Source organism: Trichomycterus rosablanca, chromosome 2 (assembly GCF_030014385.1).
Source record: "Trichomycterus rosablanca isolate fTriRos1 chromosome 2, fTriRos1.hap1, whole genome shotgun sequence".
NCBI lineage: Eukaryota > Metazoa > Chordata > Actinopteri > Siluriformes > Trichomycteridae > Trichomycterus > Trichomycterus rosablanca.
In genome coordinates, this window is record NC_085989.1 from 8,533,816 (window position 1) to 8,548,561 (window position 14,746).

At 42.7% G+C, this 14,746-nt stretch overlaps 1 protein-coding gene across 1 annotated transcript in view; it reads right to left on the reverse strand.

Moving 5' to 3' along the window:
* Nucleotides 1-14,746, reverse strand: part of grin2da (glutamate receptor, ionotropic, N-methyl D-aspartate 2D, a) — a 232,600-nt gene that overhangs the window by 50,882 nt on the left and 166,972 nt on the right. Inside the window, exon 4 of the mRNA XM_062985506.1 lies at nucleotides 12,393-12,721. Coding sequence (XP_062841576.1) covers nucleotides 12,393-12,721 — 329 coding nt within the window. The remainder of the gene's footprint in view (nucleotides 1-12,392; nucleotides 12,722-14,746) is intronic.

Below are 14,746 nucleotides of genomic sequence, written 5' to 3' on the forward strand. Positions count from 1 at the left end.
TGCATCCTGGTGCCATGTGTTCCCCGGGTAAGCGACGCACACGCACCCGGCCATCCACGTGATGTAAAAGAAAACGTGATTCATCAGACCAGGCCACCTTCTTCCATTGCTCCGTGGTCCAGTTCCGATACTCACGTGCCCGTTGTTGGTGCTTTCGGCGGTGGACAGGGGTCAGCATGGGCACCCTGACTGCTCTGTGGCTAATGCAGCCCCATACGCAACAAACTGTGATGCTCTGTGTATTCTGACACCTTTCTATCAGAACCAGCATTAACTTCTTCAGCAATTTGAGCTACAGTAGCTCGTCTGTTGGATCTGACCACACGGGCCAGCCTTCGCTCCCCGTGTGCATCAATGAGCCTTGGCCGCCCATGACCCTGTCGCCGGTTTACCACTGTTCCTTCCTTGAATCACTTTTGATAGATACTGACTGTAGACTGGGAACACCCTACAAGAGATGCAGTTTTGGAGACGCTCTGACCCAGTCTGTCCCCACATTGCCTTGTACACTTTATCTCCTGCATGTGGTAATTAAAAGGAACCCTCTCCCTGAGTGTGTATACGAGTATATATCAGCCACAACATTAAAACCACTGACAGGTGAAGTGAATAACATTGATAATCTTATTACAGTGACACATCTAGATGGATGGAATATACAGTGAGGGGAAATAAGTATTTGATCCCCTGCTGATTTAGTAAGTTTACCCCCTTACAAAGACTTGAACAGTCTATAATTTTTATGGAAGGTTTATTTTAACAGAGAGAGACAGAATATCAACAAAAAATCCAGAAAAAAAACATTAAATAAAAGTTTTAAATTAATTTGTATTTAATTAAGGGAAATAAGTATTTGATCCCCTACCAACCAGCAAGAATTCTGACCCCCACAGACCGGTTATGTGCCCATGAGGCACACAAATTAGTCCTGTCCCTGTATAAAACACTCCTGTCACAGAATCAGTTTCTTCCGTTCAAATCTCTCGACCACCATGGGCAAGACCAAAGAGCTATCAAAGGACGTCAGGGACAAGATTGTAGACCTGCACAAGGCTGGAATGGGCTACAAGACCATCAGTAAGAAGCTTGGTGAGAAAGAGACCACTGTTGGTGCGATAATTCGAAAATGGAAGAAATACAAGATCACAGTCAATCACCCTCACTCTGGAGCTCCATGCAAGATCTCACCTGGTGGGGTAAGAATGATTCTGAGAAAGGTGAGGTCAGCCCAGAATTACACGGGAGGAGCTTGTCAATGATCTCAAGGGAGCTGGGAGCACAGTCACCAAGAAAACCATTAGTAACACATTCGCCGTAATGGATTGAGATCCTGCAGTGCCCGCAAAGTCCCTTTGCTCAAGAAGGCTCATGTACAGGCCCGTCTGAAGTTTGCCAATGAACACCTGAATGATTCAGAGAAAGCTTGGGAGAATGTGATATGGTCAGATGAGACCAAAATTGAGCTTTTTGGCATGAACTCCACTCGCCGTGTTTGGAGGCAAAGAAATGCCCGGTGGGGATGGTGTTCTTGGGGTCATATCCAGCATTTCTCTGCTCCCAGCTCCCTTGAGATCATTGACAAGCTCCTCCCGTGTAATTCTGGACTGACCTCACCTTTCTCAGAATCATTCTTACCCCACCAGGTGAGATCTTGCATGGAGCTCCAGAGTGAGGGTGATTGACTGTGATCTTGTATTTCTTCCATTTTCGAATTATCGCACCAACAGTGGTCTCTTTCTCACCAAGCTTCTTGCTGATGGTCTTGTAGCCCATTCCAGCCTTGTGCAGGTCTACAATCTTGTCCCTGACGTCCTTTGATAGCTCTTTGGTCTTGCCCATGGTGGTCGAGAGATTTGAACGGAAGAAACTGATTCTGTGACAGGAGTGTTTTATACAGGGACAGGACTAATTTGTGTGCCTCATGGGCACATTACCGGTCTGTGGGGGTCAGAATTCTTGCTGGTTGGTAGGGGATCAAATACTTATTTCCCTTAATTAAATACAAATTAATTTATAACTTTTATTTAATGTTTTTTTTCTGGATTTTTTGTTGATATTCTGTCTCTCTCTGTTAAAATAAACCTTCCATAAAAATTATAGACTGTTGAACTTCCTACAGTTGATGAGTTGGAAACAGGACCTGCTAGGGGGTGCCCAGCCAACCAGTAGCAGATCTGGGATTCAAAGTTGGAGAGTTCAGAATCCCAGCGCTGGTGTGCTAGCGGAATATCCTGCTGCACCACTATGTTTCTCTATAGGAATCTAAAGCTTCTTTACACTGGCCAGTGGCTTCACACATGTCACAGCCTGTGGCCCTCTCTGGCTAAAGAGGGTGGCATTGCAAGACCTTGGCCATCCCTAGACATAGCCAATCACGTCTATATGTAGAAGCCTGACTGCACCGCTAGGCATTTGAACCCTTGATCCCAACTATAGTGGGCTCCAAAACACCACTTCACATTCACATGGGTCAGCTGAGCGGAATTCCGTCCGGTCTTGTGTTCCAGCTAGTATGAATGCATTTGACCACTATTACAGCTTATCAAAACTCCGCTAATAAACAGCTTAGAGCTACTGACATCCTGGCATATGATACTAGAATGGTTGAGGGGGAGTGGTGGTGGGTTGAGTGTTTAAACATCAGAAACATTAAGAGGATTTTAATGTCTCTATTAAAGCAGCATTAGTATGGTGATGAGAGGCAGCCCGTCTCTCCCACCATCACAACAAAGAGAGAGAAAATGGATATGAAAAAGACAGCGAGAGAGAGAGAGAGAGAGCATGAAGAAGAGAGAGGAAATTTAAAAGAGAATGAGAGAGTGTTTGAAGGAGATTCTCTGGGGTAATGCTGGTGTGTGTATTAGTGACAGCTCAGAGCATTTTGATCACCACTGCATTGACTGCAACAGAAACGGTTCAGAATCTACCGCAAGATGCAGTTTCAATAAAACTGCACACATCAGAAATAAAGTTATAATTAAAAATGTGATTATTTGTACAATCCACTGCTTTCAAAGGAAGCAAATGAGGAAGCCTGTGTTTGTATCTACATTTGCAGTCGTGTGGATTAATTGTTCTTGTTTTATACAGTGTGCAGAGCCCCTGTGTTGAATCATATGGTACTTTGGGTGTGGAGGCAGACAGTTTATCCCACTGTATACAGTCAGATCCTGAGTTACTGTCATTATTGGAACACATGGATGTAGAAGAGGGTTTTTCAAACCCTGTCCTGAGCCAAGAAATGGGACGAAAATTAAGGAGAACCGGATGTGGGTCTCTCTCTGTCAGAATGCGATTACGACCTCTGCCGACTGATAAGAGGCGCCTGCACAGAGATGAGGAAGAGTGCCCTTAGGGTGTGTCTCTCCGCATGCAACGCTGGGTGGCGGCAAACTGATAAATGTGTGGGTGGCAAAAATGCATCCGGCTGCTGGCCATGTTTTGGAGGGGATATGGGTTAGCTTCGATCTCCTCGGTCAGGGCAGGGTTCGGCATAGACAGAGAGGAAGCACGATGCAAACTGAACAGTTGGATGCGCTAAAGGGGGAGAAAAAGGGGGAAAAAAATCATGGACAAAATGTGGGTCGATTAAGGATTAAAAAAGTTTGAAAAACCCTGGTGTAGAGGTAAAATAGGCTAGAACACCAGAGCTGGGATTTTGAATACATCGTATCAAATCTCAGCTCTGCCATCCGGCTGGGCAGCCTCATAACCACGATTGGCTGTTGTTTGGGAATAAGATGAGCAGGACCAGGGTTCCTCATAATTGGTGCGATTACGACCTCTGCTGGCTGATTCATGGTGCCTGCGCAGAGTTGGGGAATAATGCTGATCAGGGTGTGGCTCTCCGTGCACAAGGCTGGTCTGCATATGAACTCGCCTCGTGCAGGTGAAAAGATGGAGTCGGTACTGCACATGTGTCGGAGGGGGTGTGTGTCAGTTGCAAAGCTCCTCAGTCAGCAGTGGAGGGTTGTATCGGTAGAGGTGAAGCGTAACGCAACCAATGTAATTGGATATGACTAAGTTAGGAGAGAAAATTCGCTGGTCGCTGGTTCATGCCCCGCCACTGCCAGGTTGCCACTGTTGGGCCCTTGAGCAAGACCCTTCCTCAAGAATCCTCAATTGGATTATTGTTATTGTACATACGTATACTGTCACAGTACTGTGAGTCGCCACATTAGGCATGTGTTACAATGTAATACACCGATCAGGCATAACATTATGACCACCTTCCTAATATTGTGTTGGTCCCCTGTTTGCTGCCAAAACAGCCCAGTAACTGCGATGCCCTGTGTATTGACACCTTTCTATCAGAACCGGCATTAACTCGTCTGTTGGATCGGACCACACGAGCAAGCCTTCGCTCCCCACGTGCATCAATGTGCCTTGGCCACCCATGACCCTGTCGCCGGTTTACCACTGTTCCTTCCTTGGATCACTTTTGATAGATACTGACCACTGCAGACAAGGAACACCCCACAAGAGCTGCAGTTTTGGAGATGCTCTGACCCAGTCGTCTAGCCATCACAATTTGGCCCTTGTCAAACACAAATCGCTGCCTAATCTATCCCACCCACTACCAGGTGCCGTGATGAAGAGATAATCAGGGTTATTCACTTCACCTGTCAGTGTTATGCCTGGTCGGTGTACTTTGTACATGAATGGTATAAAAAGGGACTTAAGTCTTGCTGTTTTCCTACCCTTGAGAATGCAAATGGTCATACGGTCATTCAGAAAAAAAAACCTAGCACGCTCCCATTCTCCCTGAACGATTTCTAAGCCAACTGACCTTCTCAGCGTTCTTTATTCCCTCACAGCATGAAGCAGCATCTAAGGGTGCCGATCAGCTACCGCGGGTTGCGCCCCGGACGGAGTACATTTGCGTGCTTGATGACACGTTACGCGCCTGCCAACAAGACGCAATATTTCCCAGCGCGCTTAGAGACTGTAACCAATTATCCTATTTGCATGCAAAGTGACAGCGAGAACGCGGCAACCCTTTGCGTCGCCCGGGGGGAAGACATAGCAGAGCGGTTGAAAAAAAAAATACATTAAAAAAAAGAAAAAGAGGGGGATGAGATCAAGCTCGCAAGTTCCGAGGGGGAAGAGAGCACGCAGAGAGCAATAGGCCTGGAGGGAGTGAGGGCGGGAGGGGGGACTAAAGAGAAAGAAATAATGATAAAATCAAAACATAGAAGGGAGGGGATGGCATCGCGAGTAGATGAAGGAATGGGGAGATAAAAAAGACTGGCATCTGACATTTAGCAGACTGGCAACGTGTAAGATATGGGTGTAAGTGAGAAGGACAGAGAGGAAGCCAGAATGACGAACTTAATTCAACAGGTAGACCAAACAAACACAAACACAGGAAAACATCGGAGGCGAATCCACCGGCGAGCATTTGTCACGCTCTATTACACCGAGCAATAACAAAGAAGCAGCAGCAGGGGGCAACAAGTGTGTAGCGTCAGCCTAGCACCACCGGCGGCCTCGTTCTTCTCTGATAGATAAACACTCTGCTAATCACCCCTTCCTGCTCACAGCTGGACACGTCTGGCAAAATGTGGTCACATGTTAAACAGGATTCAGAGCGAGTGTTTGGATTTGGGCTTTAAAACCCCCCTTAAATTTAAAAACATGTTTTTTAAATGGTTAGTCTTAGTTTTAATTAAAGATGCAATGATCAAGAATTTATATGGAAAATTAAAGTTCTAATTAAAATTTTTCTCCCATTTTTAAGATTCAAACGGAACCATTTCGATCCTTTGATTTCCTTTAGGTACTCTGTATCCCTCCCCCTCCCCCCCCCCCCCAGCTTCTAGAAACATGCAAAAGGTGGACTGGCTGCTCTCGACTGCCCTAAGTGCGGATAACAAAGTGTAAGAGTGTGATAGTCTACAAAAGATTGGTACCTTATCCAGGTTGGGTTCACTCCTAGTGTTAGGTATTACCAGTTCCTTGGTTCCTTGATCCATCCATCCATTTACTTATCCATTTACCCATCCATCCACCCATCCATCCATCCATCCACCTATCCGTTTACCCATCCACCCATCTATCCGTTTACCCATCCACCCATCTATCCATTAATCCAACCATCTATCCATCCATCCATCCATCCATCCATTTACCTAACCATTTACCCATCCATCCATTCATCCACCTATCTGTTTAACCATCCACCCATCCATCCATCCATCCATCCATCTATCCATCCATCCATCCATCTATCCATCTATCCATCCATCCATCCATCCATCCATCCATCCATTGTCTGTTTAACCATTGCTTCATCCTATTTAGGGTCGTGGTGGGTCCAGTTCACTAGGCAACAGACAGGGAACACCTCAGACAGGTCGCCAGTTACCAGGGCAAACACACACACACACACACACACACACACACACACACATACTTTAGTATCTCCAATTCACTTGACTGCATGGCTTTGGTTTTGTAGGAGGAAACCGGGGCACCCGGAAGAATCCCACACAGACAGGACCCTATTCGCGCCACCTGAGAGTTGAACCCAGGACCTTCTTGCTGTGGGGTGACAGTGCTATCCACCGAGTCACTGTGCCGCCCGAGTAAAGACACGCCTACACAAACCTGAGGCCATGGATCAAGAACAAAGAAATGCCACTGAGATGATCTGACGCAGAGTGAAAACACATTCTGGGGTCAAGTTTTTTTAGAATAATGCTGGTCAAAAAGAAAAAGGATCATCCCAAATGACTATAAAGGCTATCCTACAACGTTCAGAAGCCATACGTTTGAAAGCATCTGCAAGGGGATTATTATTCCTGATGGGTATAGAGCGTTTCAGACCAATATATGCTGCCTTCTAGATGACAGTGCTTTCAGTGATGTCCTTGGATACTTCACCTAAAAAAGTTAGCACAGTGTGGCTTTCTGGTAAGGTGCAGGTGCTAGACTGGCCTGCCTGCCATCCAGATTTGTCTCTCATTGTTGCTTTGAGGCAACAGTGCCACCCCCTAATATACAGTAGAGATTTTCAACTTGAATCTTTGGTTCAAGCTACAGATCACCAAGTCACTGTAGCTTCTGCTTGATAAATAGTGCATGCACTAAAAGTTTCACTTCTGTTTGATATACACTGATCAGCCATAACATTAAAACCACCTCCTTGTTTGTTCAGCTCCACTTACCATATAGAAGCACTTTGTAGTTCTACAATTACTGACTGTCCACATGTTCCTCTAAATACCTTTTTAGCCTCCTTTCACCCTGTTCTTCAATGGTCAGGACCCCCACAGGACTACTACAGAGCAGGTATTATTTAGGTGGTGGATCATTCTCAGCACTGCAGTGACACTGACATGGTGGTGGTGTGTTAGTGTGTGTTGAGCTGGTATGAGTGGATCAGACACAGCAGCGCTGCTGGAGTTTTTAAATACCGTGTCCACTCACTGTCCACTCTATTAGACACTCCTACCTTGGTTCACCTTGTAGATGTAAAGTCAGAAACGATCGCTCATCTATTGCTGCTGTTTGAGTTGGTCATCTTCTAGACCTTCATCAGTGGTCACAGGATGCTCCCGACGAGGCACTGTTGGCTGGATATTTTTGGTTGGTGGACTATTCTCAGTACAGCAGTGACAGTGAGGTGTTTAAAACTCCAGCAGCGCTGCTGTGTCTGATCCACTCATACCAGCACAACACACACTAACACACCACCACCATGTCAGTGTCACTGCAGTGCTGAGAATGATCCACCACCTAAATAATACCTGCTCTGTAGTGGTCCTGAGAGAGTCCTGACTATTGAAGAACAGCATGAAAGCATGCAGAGAAACAGATGGACTACAGTCAGTAATTGTAGAACTACAAAGTGCTTCTATATGGTAAGTGGAGCTGATCAAATGGACAGGAGGTAGTTTTAATGTTATGGCTGATCAGTGTATACTCCCTGGATATGCTTTCTATTCGTTGTATTATTCTTTAAGAGCCCATATTTGACTTTCTTTCTCATCTGATCTACATTATTTTTATTTAAGCAATTTAGCAAAAAAATAAAAAAGTAAAAAGTGCCACCTGCTTTTAACATGTCTATAACATTTAATCAAGTGCCTTGTCTCTTGAAAGTGGCGAGATGGCTTTACACTCGGCTTGTAAATCTTCTGAAAGATTTCCTGAGGGAGTGTAGAGCATTCTACACTGCAGAGTTTAGAGATTTTTCAGCTCAGACAAATTGGATTAAAATTATCAATAAATTATCAATCCCGTGAATTAAGAATTCAGTCTTCCTAAGAGAAGCTGCTATGTCTCGAATGTGTGCACACTTTCAAAACTGGGACTGGATTATTCAAATGACATTTACATTTTTGGCATTTAGCAGACGCTAAATTTTCTTTTTCTCCGAATGTTTCCGCCAGTTTTCTCCCCTAATTTAGTCGTATCCAATTACCTTAATTGTGTTACGCTTCACCTCCACCGATACAACCCTTCACTGCTAACTGAGGAGCTTCGCAACTGACACACGCCCCCTCCGCCACGTGAGCAGTACCGACTGCATCTTTTCACCTGCATGAGGCGAGTTCATATGTGGATCAGCTTTGTGCACAGAGAGCCACACCCTGATCAACATCATTCCCCAAATTCGCACAGGCGGCATCAATCAGCCAGCAGGTGTCGTATTTGCACCGGTTATGAGGAACCCTGGTTCCTATGAGGAACATCCCACCCTGTGAACAACAGCCAATCGATGTTCATGTGGCCGCCCAGCCCAGCCGGATGGCAGAGCTGAGATTCGATACAATGTATTCGAGATCCCAGCTCTGGTGCGCTAGCTTGTTTTACTATAGCGGCCTATAATAGACACTTTTATCCAAAGCGACTTACTGAGGGCCTTGTTAAGGGGCCCAACAGTGGCAACCGGCAACCTTCTGATTACTAGTCCTGTACCTTAATAGCTGTGCCACTTCTGCCCTTAATGAGACAGAAAATGTAAAATATGCTCGACGTCGCCTAAACTCGAAATTTGTTCCCTTAAACTCGAAATGTGTGTGAGAACTTGTTTGGCTTGCGTAGCCTGCACTGCGCAGCAAAACATAGGGGTAAGCGGTAGTAACACACTAGCTCTCGTATAGTAAATGGTCCAGTGCAATTCTGCAATTCTTTCTCTGCCCTAAATCTTTATCATGGCTCCTAAGAAAGTAATAAGTGATAGTGCTGAGCAGAAGAGAGAAATATCTCACGTTGGAGTAGTAGTAAAGAAAAAAATAATAGCAAAATATAAGAGCGGTGTTAGTGTTACTAAACTCACTAAGAAATAGGATGAAGGTAAAGTGCAAGTTTTACTGTATTTATTATTGATTTTTAACTGTTTATCAATTGTATTTGTGTGTTTTTTAACAGTGTAAAAGTGTCAAAAACAACCCCATTATTATCATCAGCCTCACTGACAAGTGGTTTTCTTAAGGCTACACAGCTGTTTAGTCCCAATCCCTTGAGTTCCTTTAGCACTGTGCGTGTGGAAATGCTCTTACTTTCACTATTAAACATCTCTGAGTTCTACTGTAGTTTTTCTACCATTTGATTTCACCAAACACGATCATTCAAGATTTTTTTCCAACCACATTCCTTCCTGCAAGATGATGTTTCCCCACTGTCCTTCCACTTTTTAATAATGCGCTGGACAGTTCTTAACCCGGTTTTAGTAGTTTCAGCAATCTCCTTAGATGTTTTCTCTGCTTGATGCATGCCAATAATTTGACCCTTCTGAAACAGATGAACATCTTTTCCACGACCACAGGATGTGTCTTTCCACATGGTTGTTTAACAAATGAGAAGCTACTCATTGCATCAGTTAGGGTTAAATAACTTGTTGCCAGCTGAAACATAATCACCCATGCAGTAATTATCCAATGGGAGGCTCTTACCTATTTGCTTAGTTAAATCCAGGTGGTGACTTTTTTTTGGCCAGGCAGTGTATATACAGTTCCCAGAACCATGGAACACATTAACATGTTTTTCATACATCCTTATAGGAAAAAATACCTTGAAATTCAACACCTTTTAAACTTGATGCCACTTCCAGAACCAACTGACTTTAAGTTTTAAGGTACCACTGTACAATATTCTGGGACTGAAGATCTAGACTGCAGACAGGCCAGTCGAGCACATGTACTATGGGTCTGTCTGAAAACCTAGTAACATCATCCTACATGCTCCTGAGAAGAAGGATGTCTATATTCTTAGATGCCTTAAAATGCTGCCTACTGAGGTGCCTTACTTCAAAACTATAAACATACTGAATGACGTGGGAGCATCCGATGCTTTCTTAGCAGTGAAGGCGATCCCAGCATTCAGTGCGGGCACAATTTTGGAGATTCTTCCTGGTCTTGCACATTGTGACAAACAACAATGAGCCAGTGGGGAGCTGGAACTGAGACCAGAATTTAAAGAGCTGTTGTTGAAAGGAATCAACATTACAAGCCCTAATGGCATGGCAGGTGGGCATGATACTGCAATCCGTACCCAATTACTGTTTAGCATGTTTTATGGAGATGAAAGTGCAACAGTTCCACCTGCTGTGGAGATGCTGCTGGCTCATTGGCATTGTGCTTTATCATGTCTGTGCCTTTTTGACACATACACACTCTGCAAGGCTGGTTCCTTTTTCTGCCGGTTCATATGCCTGCATTCTTGGATTTTCTTTCGGTGTTGTGGCACCTATCGGCTGTCACATAAGGCGGCACTTCTTTTGGCGGAGGCTCACAGATGGATCCACACTTAACACAGGCTAAGTCAGTGGTGAAGTGACTGCTCCGGTCCTTTTGATCTGCCAACTGGCTGGTACTAAGTTCTTATCTTTTTGTCCAATGTCTTTTTCCTGAAAACGTGGGTTATCATACGCTGGTGGGCGGAGAACCTAGTGTTTTAATAACTCAGTTTTAATCCCTTCTTTTTTATCTCATTTGCCTGCTTTACTTTGGGGTAGTGCGTTTTGCTTTGGGCTTATCACAGATGGGGACAGCACATGGCCACCTGAGCTTTCTGTCGTTCACTGGGGACAGCGTAGGCTAACATCCCCATGGGAAAAACATTCCTTTATCTTTTCTGGGCGAGCATGTGGAGTGTGATACCCCCTACTCCACTGATGTATTTGTCTGTCTGTTCTTTCATTTTCTTTGCTTTGGGCAGCATTTGTATTTATTTATTTATTTATTTGGGTTTTAATGTCATTCAATGTTTAATGTGTCATTCAATGGCAAAAAAGGTACAGTGGTACCTTAAAACTCAAGGTATTTTTTTCAATACGGATGTATAGGAAAACTGTTCCATGGTTGTGTGGAACTGCATATATATTTAGGCTAATGTAAAATAATGGGGTTGTTTTGACACTTATACACTGAAAATAACACAAGTATAATATTAAACACTGAAATACAATTCAATAAAAAATTACAATAAAACCTGCACTACCTTTACTACTATCAACTGAAAGATTGAGAGTTTGAATCCCAGCTCGGCCATGAAGCCACTGTTGGGCCCTTGAGCAAGACCCTTAACCCTCTCGCCTCCAGGGGTGCCGTACAATGGCTGACCCTGCGCTCTGACCCCAGCTTTCAAACAAGCTGTGATATGTGAAGAAATAATATAGTCGTACTGTACATCTGTATATGTATATATGACAAATAAATGCATTCTGTACTGATTCATTATTATTATTATTATTATTATTATTATTATAATTATCATTATTATTATTGTTATTATTATTACTATTATTATTATTATTATCATTACTATTATTGTTATTATTATTACTATTATTATTACTATTGTTATTATTATTATTAGTAGTAGTATTACAGTTATTATTATTATTATTATTAATTACTACTATTATTATTATTATTATTATTATTATTATTACTATTATTATTACTATTATTATTATTATTATTACTATTATCATTATTACTATTATTATTGTTATTATTGTTATTATTATTATTGTTATTATTATTATTACTATTATTATTACTATTATTATTATTGCTATTAGTATTATTACTATTATATTACTATTATTATTATTATTATTACTATTATTACTATTATTACTATTATTATTATTACTATAATTATTATTACTATTATTAATATTATTATTACTATGATTATTATTACTATTATTACTATTATTATTAATTACTATTATTATTACTATTATTACTATTATTATTATTATTATTATATTATTATTATTATTACTATTATTATTATTATTGCTGTTATTATTGTTATTGTTATTATTATTATTATTATTATTATTTATAGTGTATAGTGTATAGTATATAGTGTAAGTGTGGTGTTGTGGTGTTATCTCTATACTATACATCTGTTTATTGATTGTGCTTTACCTGATTCTGTCGGGCACCCTTTGTGTCTGGTTGCTGTCAGTCATACAATTTCCAGCGAAACCAGTCCCCCTGGCATTGCCGTACTCTCTCCTAAGCGCCATGGCTCCGTGTGTCAGCACGGACACGCCTTTGGCAATCCGCCGCCGTGGCTCATCTCGCCATCCCTGAGGCCGCACGGTGAACAGAGCCTTGGGCAGACCTTCCAGCCCCAGTCCAGAGAGAGCTGGGCCCACGGCAAACCACATGTGTGACGGAGTGGCCTGACCCGAGAGCCACGCCGCCTTGAAGATCTGCTCGGCCTCTTCGTGAGAGCAGTACAGGAGTCGCACCTGGAAAATCAAACAAACAACAACACAAGAAGTGAAGGTTTTATTTAACCAGGTCAGATGCTGCAAATGATTCAATTATATTTCATTTTCATCCTGGCCTGGGTTGTGGTGGTAACTTCCCTGAAATCATTGTGTATAACAGTCATGTCTACATGGCAGTTGTAGCCTAGCAGTTAAGAAACTGGACTAGTAAGCAGAAGGTCACTGGTGCAAGCCCCACTACTGTCAGGTTGCCACTGTTGGGCCCTTGAGCAAGGCCCTTAAGCCTCAATTGGTTAGACTGTAAGTCAGTTTGGATAAATGCTGGAAATGTAAATGATAACTGATACAGCAGTGCTAAACATGAAAATGATAGATATATATACTGATCAATTGAAACATTAAAACCATCTCCTTGTTTCTACACTCACTGTCCATTTTATCAGCTCCACTTACCTTATAGAAGCACGTTGTAGTTCTACAATTACTGACTAGAGTCCATTTGTTTCTCTGCATGCTTTGTTAGCCCCCGGGCCTCCCAGGACCACCACATTGCATATACGTATTATTTGGGTGGTGGATCATTCTCAGCACTGAAATGTTTTAGTCCACCAGTGAGAACACTCCACAAACCAAAAATATACAGCAAACAGTGCCCTGTAGGCAGCGTCCTGTGACCACTGATAAAAATCTCAATAATGACCAACTCAAACAGCAGTAATAGATGAGCGATTGTCTCTGACTTTACATCTACAAGGTGGACCAACTAGGTAGGAGTGTCTAACAGAGTGGACAGTGAGTGGACACGGTATTTAAAAACTCCAGCAGCGCTGCTGTGTCTGATCCACTCATACCAGCACAACACACACTAACACACCACCACCATGTTATTGTCACTGCAGTGCTGAGAATGATCCACCACCTAAATAATACCTGCTCTGTGGGGGGGGGGGGGGGGGGGGTCCTGACTATTGAAGAACAGGGTGAAAGGGGGCCAACAAAGCATGCAGAGAAACAGATGGACTACAGTCAGTAATTGTAGAACTGCTTCTGTATGGTAAGTAGAGCTAATAAAATGGATAGTGAGTGCAGAAACAAGGAGGTGGTGTGACTGATCAGTATATACAGTATATATATATATATTCCCAACAGTTTTGGGAAGGCCATTGATGTAACTGGTCCTGTTCTCTGCAGCCCTTTTATTCTCATTAGCTTTGAGGAGAGCAAATGCTAATTTTTCTAAGCTCTGGCATTACACAACCTTTGCTTCTATTCAAACAGGCAAGTGGGTTCCAACATGGTGCTTTAATCTCTCTACACAGTTGTGACTGATTTTTTTTCTCTTTGATGAAATACAAATAATTATAATTAGAGAAATTAGAGAGAATTTGTAAAAATAAATGCTTCTGCTCCAGTTCAGTCCAGTAACCACATGTGGAGCACATGTACAATGAAGTTGAAGTCATATGGGATTTGTACTGATTCAATTCTAAAAGAATTAAATGTAGGTGTGTGGAAGAACGTGATGGGAATTACATCAAATGCTGCGGGAGTTAATCAAGTCAGTCGATTTGTGATAAGTAGCTGATTCTGAACGAACTCGTCTTCGAGATGAACGTGTTCTAAAGCATTTGTAGTCAATGAAATGTTAACACAACTGTACATATTTCACCATTTACTTTTTGACATTTTAGGGGAAGCTGAGCTTCCCTTGCAGTCATAGAGAAATCGCCACTGATATATATATATAGACATAGATATGTACGAGAGGTCTTCCTCACTTTTATATTTTGGTTGGAAGCGGTGATTGATCGTGTCTGAAAGAGTGAGAAAGCTTATAGTCCGGATTTAGCTCCATCTGATTTCCACCCATTTGGACACTCAAAGAAGCTTTAAGGGGAAGAAGATTTTCATGTGATGATGATGTGAAAGCAGCGGTGCATCAGTGGCTACACGCTCAACCAAAAACATTTTTTGCTAATGCCAGTAAAAAGTTGGTACGGCCGCTCAGGTGGCGCAGCGGTAAAACACACTGGCACACCACAG